The 14,438-nt window shown below is 41.0% G+C and overlaps 1 protein-coding gene across 1 annotated transcript in view; it reads right to left on the bottom strand.

The window, feature by feature from the left end:
* Positions 1-1,549: 1,549 nt before the first annotated feature.
* GABRB3 (gamma-aminobutyric acid type A receptor subunit beta3) overlaps positions 1,550-14,438 on the bottom strand; it is a 114,121-nt gene continuing 101,232 nt past the window's right edge. Inside the window, exon 9 of the mRNA XM_064438385.1 lies at positions 1,550-5,008. Coding sequence (XP_064294455.1) covers positions 4,658-5,008 — 351 coding nt within the window. The 3' untranslated portion in view covers positions 1,550-4,657. The remainder of the gene's footprint in view (positions 5,009-14,438) is intronic.

Here is a 14,438-nt window from a genome sequence, read left to right as displayed (position 1 = left end):
AACTCAGCTTGGTACATCATTAATTTTTCCTACTCTACAATATGGGCTGGACTGGAATAAATAGATAAGAGATGCTACTTATGATCAGGGAAGCATTGCTGAAAGTGAGCAGAAGCATGCTGAAATCAGAGGGAGCCTTTCTGTTGACTTCAAAGGCCTTGCAATCTCATCTACGGTGCTGACTATTTTATCTACTCCTAAAAGTTGTGACATGTATCATTAGCTACTAGGAGATCTAAGCAAGCGTGTGACAGCTTGTTCCAACACAAAGCATGGCAACTGGGTTTCAGGACAGCCTGCTTTCCAAATCTTCAGGCTATTTGTTTGTTGTGGGGGAAGGGGTTGGTGAACTGTCAAGATAACTTTAAAAACTCCTCTTGGAATCTGTCCGTATCCTGACCCCTCTAAAATAACTTACTAATGCTTAGCAATAAAAAGCACAACAAACCCAGTTGGCATGCCTGACACAAGTAGCGTAACTGGAGAAAGTTTTTTTGGTTTGGTTTTGAAATATTTATGACTTGACTAATGAAACAAACAAACAGGGCACCACTGTCTTCTTTTGATATCAAAAGCTCTTCTGCCTCCTGGGCAGGTAGAGCTTGCACATAAAGCAGAGGACAAACTTTCTGCTCTTAACAGGCAGTGCCCCAGCTTGAAGAGAGGTTGGTTTGCCATTAAGAACCTTGCTAAGTCAATGGATGTATTTTTTCCCCTCTTCCTTAATGTACCATAGAAAACACTAGGAAATATAGTAGTTTAATGCGTAAGAACCCCTTTTGCTACTTGTGTGCTGATAAGAAAATGCTTTCACGTGGTTTTATTTCTTTGAAATCGTGTAAGACTAACCATTATGTGATACTTAACGCAATGAAATGTTAAAATTTAGCCAAACACACAGCTGTCATACTCCCTCCATCCCCAGAAAAAAAGGAAACAATTAATCTTTAAATCCTTTTAATAAATGAATATTCATTCATCAATATTTTCAGAAAGCATCTCTTCATCATTCCATTCTACTATTCTCTTTTTTTTTTTTTCACTGCTGAAGAATACCAAAAATACATAGATGTGCCTTAAGCAAAAAAGACTGGGTTTTAGTTTATCTTTACAATGGGATAAAATCAACTTGGAGTTAAACCACCATAATATTTCTACTGTTTATTGACCCTTTGGGCTATAACACAAAATAGTTCCAGTTTTCTCTTTTTTTTTATTTTAATGCCTTGTACAAAGGGTGTGTAAATGTTATTTATAGTAGTGTTGAGTTGGAAAGGAGTTAATTAGCTATGAAATACATTACTCTGGTGCAGTTTGGTTGAAATTACCATTTTTAGTCTTAAAGCCATCTATGGTTAAAATCATACAGTGCAGCCAGCGGAAAGGGATAAGAGCCAGAAAACGGGAGGTCAAGGCAAACACTGTTGTTAACACATGGTTGTGTGTGTGTGTCTTTGTGTATAAGAAGTGGTGCTGGGACTGGAGAGAGGGAATTGGCAAAAAAAAGGCACAAAAACGTGTGTTAAATGAAGTGTTAACCTTAAGTGAGAATTTCCTGGCTTTTTTCAAGTCAAACCGAGGCTTGGATTTGTTCAAGGTTCAGGCTGCTTGTGCCCCATGGAACTCAGCTAGACTGATGAACATGACATCTCGTGAAAAAGCTGAAATGCGCAACTGCCCACTTTCTGCAATGTGGGGAGTACGGTTTCATGAAAGGGGCTGCGGTAACGCACTGCCCTCCAGTTGTGCAAAGGGTAAGAGAGGGAGAGCGCTCAGAGACTCAGCCCTCTTGCCCATGCAAGGGAGTCGTGGTACCTGAAAGGGTCCTGAAAATGCACACTGCCTCTTCGCTCTGGCCAGACAGTAATTTTCCATTTGCTTGAAAATCCTGGCTGAAGCCACCGGAGAATTGATTTCTGTGGGATTTGGAGTACACATTTCTATCACAACTAAAAAGTCTCTCCTTGTTGAAGATCTCTGCCTGACCACATGATTTCTAGGAGCTGGGTCTTGAAGAAAAGTGGGAATTGTGATTAAATCATGACAGTGGGACCGCCCTCATCTTGAATCCCATTTTTCAAGGTAGTTCTTTAGGGCACTTACTGAAAGACTTGTTTGAAGATCATTTCGTTAGGGTAATTTTTCTAAAGCAAAGACTATAATTTTAAAGTTTTATTAAAATCAGATTATATGCTTAATTATATTTTGCTATTAGGATAAAAACTTGGGAGGGCTTCTCAACAACTCTACGAAATATGTACTTTGGGAGGGTGTTAATTGTTTAGTTCCTTTGATTATAATGATGACAATGTGCACTATAATCCCTTCACAGCTTGAAGAGATATTAGACAGCTAATAATACGCTGTGGTTTACCAATGGGAGCTAATACTGAAGAGATATTAAAAACCAAGTTTTTCTGCTCCAGCTATACGGGTTCTTTTGAGGCTCTTCAGACTGTTGAGTTGTCTGCAGATACAGTGCTTAAAAACTGCAGTTACAGCCACTTTGCACCACTGCCAAGGATGCAGCAGGACTGCGGTGCTGATCCTGCACACGCTGGCAGCCAGGGTTAGGGCGAACGCTACCAGCTGGGAGCTGCATTGCAGCTTTGCTGCAGGGCAACGGTGCGGAGCCCATTCCTGTTCAAGGAGCATCCCTGAGGATGGGATTACAACACAAACCCGCAACCCAGGTTCGTCTACACTGAATTTCAGCCCAGAACAAAGTTTCACAGTTCAGCTGCAAACAGTCAGGGGTGGGAACAGTAAGAGATCGTACATGGCTGTGCTGGTTTTGGCTGGGGTGGAGTTAATTTGAGGGGTTAAACCACAACAATGGCAGCAGCACAAGTATCACTGCTCTACTCACAGACAAATCAAGGACTAGTGAGAACACGGGTCACTACAGAGCCAAGGCAGCCTTTTCAGTTCCATCCCTTTTTGGTGTTTTTGATAGATGCATATCCACACATTTTTCTCCCATAGATATCTCCAACTAGCATCCAAAGCTCTCTTATCTGGCAAAAATCCCCATCCATGTCCAGAGGAATTCTACATGCAGAGAACTGGTGGGGCCACGCCTGAATTATTTTTTTAAGATCTATTTATGCTACTGTATCTGTTCTTTGCGAATGTACATGATAGAAACACTGTTTACAAAAAATATATCTTCTTTTCTTTAGAAAGGTTTAGTTCTGATAAATAACAAATTAAGTTTACAGATCTGAAATTGGCATACCTTGACGACTACAATCTACCAGACTGAAAAAAGTTGGGATCCCGGTGAGGGAATGGATCGGGATGAAAACCAAAGTGCTCACATTTACATGAAGGATATGTTTGAACAGGGTTGATGCTGAAACAAAACGTATCGTTTGCTATCTCGTGATCTGTGACTGCAGCACACTAGCTTGCTAAGTGTACGTGCATATACTTCCAGTATATAAATAAAATATGAAAATGCTCCATTACTGAATCAAAGTATTGGAAGTGCTCTATTTGCTCAATTCTAGAGAATAAAAAGTTGTAACATCACAGAAACGAAAATATGACATAGCATGCGGTCACGATAGCAAGCACAGGGAAGAAAAATATTGAGAAAATATACTTATATGCATATTATGCAAATATATTTTACATTAACATACAATGTTATAAGAATGTTAAATAATGTGAATGCATGTTTAAAAAAGGCTACAGCTAGGTGGTTTCATGTCAAAGTAGCAAATAACCTGAGACATCTTCTATGCTTTCACTGGAATAACAATCTTTAAATCTACAGCAGATGTAGAACACATTGACAGTAGTTGAATTCTCAGCTAAATTATACTAAAAATGTGCTGTTCTTTCAAAATGACATGGCAGCTGGAACCAGTCCAAGGAAAGGAAAATGTGCTGTACATTTACAGTACTTACAAAAGATTTGTTTCAGTGTTGATGGACACTTAAAATGCTCATTTGAAATATTATGAACATGTATATGTCTTGAAAGACCTACAGCAACACTCCCATGATCAGCTTGCTTACTGCAGAAGAGAAAGCAAGAGATCATTAAAAACGATGCCCATTCAGGACCGGGAAAAAATGTACTGTGACATATATAAAAGCAAGAAATTTTAGCAAGGAGAAATAAATCTGGCTTGATGAAATCGTAGTTGATGGATCTGCGATATGAATGACTTATTTTAAACTTACCAGTGTAATTCTACCACTTTATGATCAGTGTGTATGGCAGCATTTACAAACAATGTTACTAAATACTGACTTTATACACGATTACAGGTGTTTGAAAATTTCTATGACAATCGGAGTTTTGTAGTGATAATATACAACACTTACTTTCTCAAGGCTTGTTGTTTTGACGACACCTGCCTTTCAATTTAAAAAGTTCCTCTGAAGTGCATCCTATGTTAAAGTGTCCATAACCTCAGAACAAATGTGTACATGTGTGTGTGCATACATATGCGTTTGCTTCGCAGTGTGTGCTTTTATATACACACAATTTGTTCCTGTATGTATTCACACATACATGAGTATGGTCTACATAGTAAAAGTTCATATATATATATATATATTTTCTATAAATATATATACAAACTCTGCAGGCAAGTAGTACTTCACTTGTTGTAATTGAAGTCCTTTAAAAAAGTTCAGTCACTCAGTTAACATAGTATAGCCAGTAAATTAAGTTGAAAAGAGAAAATGTGAATGGAAACACCATTCTTGACCATCTGTCGATGGCGTTCACATCTGTTAGATCTGGGATTTTTATTTTCAGTTGCGAAGACCTTCTTCGTAAATGGCCCCTCTTGCTGTGGGAGCCTGTTCTTTCTGACGAACGCCTTCCAAGGCTTTCGCGATGTGAGCTTTGTTTTCTGTACTGGATTCCTGAGTTGTCAAAGGATATTGTTGAATTTCTGGCATCTGTAACGCTGGTAGTGACCTCGTTGCTTGCCACCTCGTTGTGAATTTCAAGCGATGTTAGCAGAATGTTTCCATGGGTGTCCACCTAGGGGGCAAAAATAGAAAAAGAAATTGTTTCAAAAGACTTGGCATCTATCAGCAGAACGTGGGTGTATTTAAATCTCCAAACTCATACATATTTTAAGAAAGCATGTATTTGTTTTAAGCATGTGATAATCTTAGAAAAAAAATGGCAATACTCAGCTGCTTAAAATTAGACAAGTACTTAAATACTTTTACAAACAGGGTTATCATCATACTACCAACATCCAGTACAAAACAGTATTTGGCAAATCCAATTATTCTCCTCTCCCTCTAAACCAGCCATGTTTTAAAGGATGCTGTAGTTCAGTGAAATCTCTACCTTGCTGGCAGTGAGGGGTGAGGGTAAGGGATGGATCCTCTCTCTGCTACCTACCTGTGAAGTTTGCTAAAATCACAAGAGTAGTTCTGGCCTGCTGAACTCTTGCATTTTGGAATCACAGAGCTTATTTACCACTACTCCCTTAAACTCTTCCTTCCAAAGCCATTTGCACAGTTTTGCAGTCATGGCAATGCTTAACTGAGGGGCTCTTCCACTTGGCTAAGTGATCTTAAAAAGCAGTGAACTTCAACAGGGAAGAAAGCTGCTGAACTGAGGAAACAGGAGGCACTCTTTCCTTCCGCCTCCATAGCCAAGAGGCGGTGAGCACAGTGTTGAGCACAGGTGAGCAACACGGTGCCACTTTCAGTAAGTAAGTGGAAGCTTGTGATCATTCAGAGTCCTTAAATTCTGGTCCAGACTCTCTAGTCACCCTGAGTACCAACAGAGGAGGAGCAGCACAGAGTTGGGTACAGCTCCTTCAATCCAGAAAAACTTTCACTTCGCCTGAGTGGCGTTGACAGACAGTCCCAAACGATGCTGTCTTAGTATTTGGTAGCTTCAGTCATGGGGTACCACAACCCCTTGCGCCCCATGTCCTGCATGCTGGAGGACAGGCAGAGAAGACAGCTGATACAGGGATCAGCTCCCATTTTCCTGACTGCTTTTGGGAAAGGAAAATAACACCCGAATGTAAATTAAATGCTCTGTACCGGGTATTTTCAGCCAGTCAATGCATGTGTGACTCTGTTCAAGTGAACTTGGTTCCCCATGTCAGAAATAGATAGTGAATCATGGCATCCAGGATAATTTCCAGTTTTATGTATAAAATTTATTCAACCACAACTTATCCTGCAATTAATACATTTTTCTAACCTGCCACATGATCTAGCTGTGTTAACTGTGCAGCAGTTGAACATCTCATCCTACAAGCATCTGTTTAAAAGTGGTTGAGAAAACACACTATTGCCACGGCCTTTTGAAGTTTATACAGTCATCTGATACCACGTCCTTTGCAAGCTTTGTGCGATGCATTAAAAATGTGCGTAGCTATGTGTCTGTCCATATGCATTTAGCTTTCTTCAGTCTTGTTAAAATTCTATAAAATGGATATTTCTTTCATCAATTATTGATGCTACAGCTTATCTTTCCTCAGTGAAAACAATTATGATAGTATACCAGTAATGCTTTGCCAAGCTTCTTGCAAATGGAAAAGAATATAAAATGCTATGAATGACATACAGGCAAGTAGAAAAAAACAAATCATAACGTGTCCAACAAATCCTGCTGTTGTAGGCAACAGTACATTATGCTGATGAGTGCCTATAAATAAAAATAAACAACGTGAACCAAAATAATGGGGTGGAGAAGCCTCAGTGGTGATTAAGAATTTATTTTCCCCATGGCAGAAACCCATTGGGTACAAAAGTATGAGCTTGAGGTTTATACAAACGAGTTCATGCTGTTGAGCAGTATCTGTAACCAGGGAATACACACACTGTAAAATACAGCCATGGATATCATCACTACTTATGGTGGTCTCTGAAAAAAACTGATGCAGTTTTCTCTGGGTGGGTGGGATAATTTGTTTTTTTCACAAATTATGATCAGGATTTGTTACAGCATTGTGTAAAATATCTCCACACTCTGCATTTTCCTTATGAAGATGAAAACTACATCTCTCATCCAGGCCCCCACAGCATCACATGTCATCTCCTTTCCCACCACCTCCCAGGCTTTTGAGTAATGTCCTTCAGCTGACTAAAAATCACCATTTTGCTGGGCTCCACCCTGACAGCACTGCCTTCCCCTTGCAGATCTCTACTCCCTTTCCATCCACCACCAAAGATGTCAGCTGATCATTACCTTGGGACTTCCTGATCTCTCCGGATTCTGTCTGCCACCTACATATATATAGACCTTTGCCTGTCCATGGGTACTTTGTCCTTCTACACCAAGCCCTGGATTTTTCTAAGTGATGTGTCAGCTGAAAGCTTGTATCCTGGAGGGTACACCTATGTGTTCAGGCTTCTCCTGCCCAAGGAAAGTATTAATTCAATTCCACTTATTTCATCACACTGCATAGCCTGCTTCACCTTATCTGCCAACCTTACATGCCACCCTTCCGCCTGTAATCTGCCAGTGATGCTGCTGCTTTTCACTGCTTGTCACTGCTTCTATAAATCAAACCAGAAAGGTGGTCAAGAAAGTTGCAACATTTGTGTAAATGCTTTCTCTGAATATACTATTATGTCCTGTGAGGTTGTATGACAGCACATATTTTCTCAAAATATCAAGTAAGACATGTTTGGAAACATACTTTGGAAATGCATCTCTGTTAATAGAGCAACAGACTTGAATGTCAAATACAAGGAAGGAGCAGATGAAGAGGTCTGCAGAAATTGAAATCAGCCTTCTGGTCTGCAGATATTCTTGAGACCTATTCCTGCAAACTGATTCCTTCAGAGGTTTTGGACAAACGAACTAAGCTCTCAACAAAATTAGGGCAATATATGCTCATGCTCTGTGACAATCTTAAAGTGATGTTGTGAAGTATGAATACTTAATGCATGCAACATTTTAAAAAGTATTTGCACATAAGCATGACTTCCGAATGACTTAAGCAATTGTTTTAATTGCTTCAACAAATGTACACACCCTCTCTCAATGAATAAAGAAACAAACCAATAATGGCAGGGTATCCTGTGCAAGTCGACTCATGTTTGCCTGAATATACAGGTAAGGCAAAATCCTCCATGAGTAAACCTGAGTTGCAGGGGTTTGGATTCGATGATCCTTATGGGTCCCTTCCAACTTGAGATATTCTATGATTCTATGAGTGCAGATCAGTGGCTCCAGGGAAACTGTTACTCCAGGTGCAGATACAGATTAAGAAAAGCAGCTAACTGATTACAATCATGGCTACACACGACAAACAAGGCCAACGTCTCTGATAAAACTTTAGTTTTACTCCTTACGAGCCTTAGAATATGATTTTATCACCTGGCTCAGCAATGTCACTGTCTGCGCACTAGAAATTCTTCCCAAAGTGCTAATCCCAGGCTCTGCTCTCGAACCTTTTTATCGACTGGAGGGATGACATTGTGTATTCAACCAATTTCCCCTTACTCCTTACCATCCTCCTTTAACCTAAAGATTGCCCTTGTCTCCCTGGGCCTCCGTGCTTCTTGTAGTCTTTTTTTCTGCCAGACCATGGCTCCACCTGAAGCCATTCATTCCCATTTCCCTGCTGCAGTCTCCGCTGCCAGAGCTCCCATCTCCTCCCTGACATAAGCCAGGGCTGGTTGTTTCCATGGAGTGCTTCCCACTGAGCTCATCAAAGCAGATGGAAACAGCTGAGTACCAAATCATTAATTAAGTCCCTGCTGAATCAGCATGGATCCAAATATGTAAAAGTGATGCTCTTCCTTCAGAATCAATTTTAATCAAACTCCATCCCTCCCACCTCTGAGCAACTGAGCTCCTGTACTAGGGTGAAGTGATTGAATCTCACATAAATCCATCTGGAGGTTGAGAAGCATGAAGCATGAAGCATTGACAGGACAAGGGGTAATGCTTTTAAACTAAATGAGGGTAGATTTAGACTGGATAAAAGGAAAAAAGATTTTACTATGAGGGTGGTGAAACACTGGCACAGGTTGCCCAGAGAGGCGGTAGATGCCCCATCCCTCGAAACATTCAAGGTCAGGCTGGACGGGGCTCTGAGCAACCTGATCTAGTTGAGGATGTCCCTGCTCACTGCAGGGGGGTTGGGCTGGATGGGCTCTAAGGGTCCTTTCCAATGTAAACCATTCTATGATTCTATGATTCTACGAAATGCTGTGACATATTTTATACACAGAAAAACAGATTCACTTTCGAAGGATCACCACTTCTGAACCATACATATTACAGTACAAAGAAAAAATCCAAAGACTCTAGCAGCCTGATGTCATCACACAAAAATGACCATAACTTACCTAACTGACGCCAGAAAGAGGAGAATTAAGATAAGGCTCACAAAGAACCTCTGGTCCTTGCTCTTGGAGGAACACCACATCTCCGATAGGCTCAGTTTGGATTGTATGTTGTAGACAGGAGACTTCAACACCCTTTTTACACCTGGCAAGTCCTCAATCTACTCCTTAATTCTAGACAAGGTACTGGCTCGTTTAGATGTTAAATATTATATTTTTAAAGAAATGCAAGCCAAGAGCTGCTACTGAATACCTCTCTCTGATCAAGATGCTTGGAAAACTTCAGCTTTAATGGCAGTTTGGAAGCACTTTACTAGGGTCGGGAAACGACCATAAGGTTTGATTTACTATTAGGTAGTGTCTGAATTATTTCAGGTTCATTTAGTTCTCTGTTTAATATTCCATAAATTTCAAGGAGTACTTTACAATGAAATCTCTTTTTCCTCCTAAGTCTTTCACTCTAGTACACAAAAAGAAAGAGGAGAAGCATTTTGCTCAAACCCCATAGGTATGTTTAGGAGTTCATCAGTCCCAAATTTTTAAATACCATGTAAACACTTTCCATCATATGAAGCAATATAAATGCAAATAGCGGGTTTAAATAACAGCGTGAAAAGCTGTCTCTGTAGTTAGCCTTGCATTATTTTACATCAAAATTACTATTCAAGTACATTATCCCAGAAAATAGATCTCCCCTTAAAATTATAATAAAACGGAATTATTCTTGGTGGAAATTGTAATCTAGACTCCAGCTACCTGATTCTCACCTGATCTGCCCTGGTGCGAGCACCTATGGTTATGCAAGGGGCAAAACTACCTGGTAGCAGTTTCCATCTTCTTTACTTATGTGTAAATGGCTTTCCAACCTGTAGAACAGTACACAATCAGGCCCTAAGTGTTATCTGTGCTTAAAACAAAATTCATTGACCACATTATGCCTTTGATATTTTAAAAATAATTTAAAGCAGCAAACACAACAAAAATGAGTGTTGCGTGTTCTCCCTGAGTCTAAAAGGTGGTACCTCTCTCACTAGTATTTTAATATATTTATATTAATTAATAAGCACAAAAAACCTGAAAGAGACAATTATGTTATATCACCCTCGTAGATGAGCTCAGGCTAGCCAGCGGAACTGGGAAGAGGGAAAGATCTTGAAAAACAAGGGAAGTGTGAAGAAGAAAAATAATGAGGAATTTTCATGTTAATATCACTGTCCACCAAGTAAGAATGGAGTTTGACAATTAACCTTGATGTATTTGAACAGGAGAAGAAAGGGAAATAAATGGATGGTCCTTCCTTGCCCTGTATTTCACATTGTCTGGATTCTTACAATCTCTGGGCTGTACTATGGATTGCAGGTACAATCCTTCTTACACTCTCCGGATCTGCACCATTCATACTTGTGCAAAGTGGCTGTAGAACAAAAATTAGTACACGCACGAGTCGCCCTGTGCATGATGAATGTCCCAATCCTAAGCACTACAGGACTACAGCTCTTCCCACACAAACTGTGCTCACCACCTGTGACAGATATTTTTCAAAACTTGGCACCTACTCATCACACTCATGTTTCAGAAATATCCCACTGTTCGAAACAGCACCAAAAAAAGTATCCAGGAAAGATGAAGATGCACAGGAGAATACTGCCAGCTTTGCTACTCTCATATTTCCCAGTTTAAACTGAGTGATAATTCTGCCACAGCAGCCAAGATATTCATTCTCAGAATAAAGTCCCACTTGTGAGAAGGGTTGCTACAATTAACAATCCTTTAAAAGCGCTAAGTAGATGTAAGTGGCCTGAGCCTCTATTCTCAGCAATGCCTGGTGGGAAGCTGCTGCCTTGGCCGACAGCGGGGGTTTGAGCCAGGAATCTCCAGAGCTAAAAAAACATGCAGGAACTGCCTGATGAGAAGGGCCTTTTTATAAAGGGTTATGCATTATTTTTGTTCAAAGGAAGCTCTTCCCACAAGTCTGACAGCCATGGGGGGTTGAAGCTCGAATGAGCTTGTGTGATACTTACCCTCCTGATTGATACCCTGGGGCTGAACTTTTGGTCCCACCAAACTGAAAAAATAAATTGCCACAGCTTGAACTAAGAAGCAATATTTTTAGCAGGGGAGTGTAACAAATCATAACCTCTGTGGACTGGCCCAGAAGGAGCAATGTCCAAAACACATGCTCACCAGCTGATTATGCCAGTAGCCTCTATCACAAGAGTGAACAACAAGTGAGAACAGGATTGCCTTAGAGCTCTCTCATGCTGATTTAGTTGTAAATTAGGCTGTATCTGAGCCTTATTTAAAAGAAACAATTTATGTAGCAAAACTGAAAGCGCACAGAGAGCTACAAATGAAGCCTGAATCTGCCAATGCAAACAGGAGAAACAGAATCGATCTGTAAGAGCGGTGATCAATTTTCAAGGGAAAACATTTTTACAGGCCACCTATTATTTTCTGACAGTTTGTCCACAGAGGACTTTAATTTAGGCACCGATACCATGGGCAGAATAAATATTTTATGAAAAATCACGATACAGTTCTTCCTTTATTCTAGAGCTTGTTCTTATACATGAACCAGTGTATCAAGGTTTTCAAGAGAGAGTTTTCAATCTGAAACTGGTACATGTATAAAAATTAGTTTACACAACAAGAGAAGCATCCTGTGTTCGTCTCTAGTGACTGTGTTTTACTGGGATAATGCTGGAAAAGTTCAGTGAGGAATACCACCTACAGTGCATTACGTGAAATAAAATATGATGCCAAAGCAGTCAAGAGATGGCTACGAGCGAAATTTTCTTTGTAGTCAGCTGCTGATCCAATGAGTCATCTGTAAAGGCTTCCTCAAGTTTCATCTCCTCACCAGCTCTGAATCTTCTGAAACCATTTCCAGCAATTCAGTTTAGTCAGATGTGCCTCAGTCTTCATCCCACATTCAGCAGTGCTACACAGGAGAATACTGGACAGTTTTCCTCTCCCCTCTGCTTTTCTTTGTCACCTCTGCAACGTCAGGACACGGGCTGTGCCATTTATATGCTACGAGGGCTCTTCTTTCCCTAATGCTTGGAGCTATTGGGCTCATTGGCTTTAACACATGGGCAGAGCTGGACAGAAAGCCATAACGTGAGCGGTGAAGCCAACAGGCGGCTTGGCAGCAGCAGCTGGTGGTGCCTCCTCAACGCAGCAAGCCTCAGTGGCAGCGTATCAGGAGCAACTCAGAGAGAAGTGCCTAAAAGCTTGGCACTGGAGAGGCACGTCCATAGCAGCAGTATCAACATGGAGATAGCTGTGCCAGTTTTGGCTTTTCAAACCCGTAATCTCTGACGCAGCACAATGCAAATGCATGCATTAGGAAGCAGAGTTACTGGCCACGAAGAGCAGCTGCTTTGCAAAGCAATTATCAAAAAAACCCCACAAATACACCCACATCTGTGGATTTTGTGACCTAGAACATTTTTGTTAAACTCTCCTGCTCTACAATCAAATAAGACTAGGAAAGCATGAAAAGCCCTTTTGCTAATATAAGAGCAGCGTTTATAACCAAGCCTGCTAGCTTGCACGCCAGACTTCAGTTCTCTGATGTGTAAAAAATGAACTACAAGGCCAGTGTCCATGCTGGTTCTACCAGTTTCCATGGGCTAAAATGCTCCTGACTGAAAATAACACAGCATTGTCCCTCATCCTCCTCTTGTTCCCTTTGCCTGAGAGACAGACACTGCCTCAGCAGTACTCCCAGTCTTGGGTACCACAAGAGCAACGCTTGAATACAGGGCCTGAACGCCAGGGAGTATGTTCTGCTGCCTCTGCTCTGCTAGTGCTGCCTCCCAACACAAGTGATTTCCACGGAGCCGCGGCCCCTCCTGTCTGAGCACTGACTCAGGCTGGACCTGATACAGCACAGTTGTTCTGTCACTACACCCACAGGTTATAGCATCTAATGTGGACAATAAATGGGCTAATGTTTATTTATTTATTTGGTTTGGTTTATTTTTTGATTGCCTTTTTTTTTTTCCAGTGCCCTGAGCTAGTGCCCTAAATCAATGACAGGGAGCTCATGCACACGGTTCGTATACAAGCAAATTCAATTACTAAAACAAAACAGCAATACAAATCAACTCGAAATGGTAGTCTTAGAGACAAACTAAAAATAATGCCTTCTTCCAGTTTTATATCTGAAACCTTTTCAATCTTTTTTCCAGCACAGTGTACATTTTGACAGTCATCAAATAGTGGAGATAGCTGCAAAGGTGGCTGCCTGTTTTTAGGGGCTCTCCCATTCTTCAAAAATGTTGCTCGGCCCCAAATCCTGTGAGATTTGAAATATTTCCCAGGATTAGAAATCCTCCCTTTCTGAATGGAAATATACTCCATGGAAGCCCGAAGCCTCACCAAAATTAAAAAAACAATAATTTCATTGAACTTGTGCAAAGTAGTCTTCATCTGTCATCTGTGGCTCTGAGCCTCCCTTACTGTGCTGTATGCCTTCCAGTTTGTGAGCCTCTCCCAGGACATTCAGCCCGAGTCCCAGCTCTAAAGCAAGAAGCAGGCAAATGCCAAGCAGCCACAATTTCCATCAGATTCAATGATCTTCAAAAGCCAACAAAGAACAAATTGGAAGTTAATGCCTCTTTACTGCCCCTGAAGAGGTCAGAGCCAGGGTTTCAGAGCTTTCAGGTACTGTCTTCCACAGTGAGTATGTTAAAGAACACTGGCACGACCACCTGTCCTCTACATCCATGGATGCCTGTACAGCATGGTCGATGGTGGGCACAATCCAGAACAATGGAAACCATTTCTATGGTCTGGAAGCCCCGGTAAACTTTGTCCAAAGTAGATCTGCTAGATGGATTTTCCCTGAGCAGCTCATCCTGAAAGCAACAGGACCTCTTACCTGCTCTGAGCAATTCCCTCTGCTTTGCATTTGCCAGTGTTTTTCCGATCAAAAATTTAGATTTGACATACTACATCCACTGAATCTGCATTTTCTGTCTATGCTTTGTTACAAAGGAAGATTTCTGATCAGTGCTACCTACTGTCCCTGTCTTTTCCTGTTGTATGCTGGCACCGCTTCTCTGAAGGCACTGAACCCACTGACAGCAACGAAGTTCTGTTGACTTCACCATTTGAGGCCTGGAGACAAA

The sequence above is a fragment of the Phalacrocorax carbo genome, chromosome 1, assembly GCF_963921805.1.
Source record: "Phalacrocorax carbo chromosome 1, bPhaCar2.1, whole genome shotgun sequence".
Taxonomy (NCBI): domain Eukaryota; kingdom Metazoa; phylum Chordata; class Aves; order Suliformes; family Phalacrocoracidae; genus Phalacrocorax; species Phalacrocorax carbo.
Note: the sequence above shows the minus strand (reverse complement) of the source record. Positions and strands in the feature narration are given on the sequence as shown.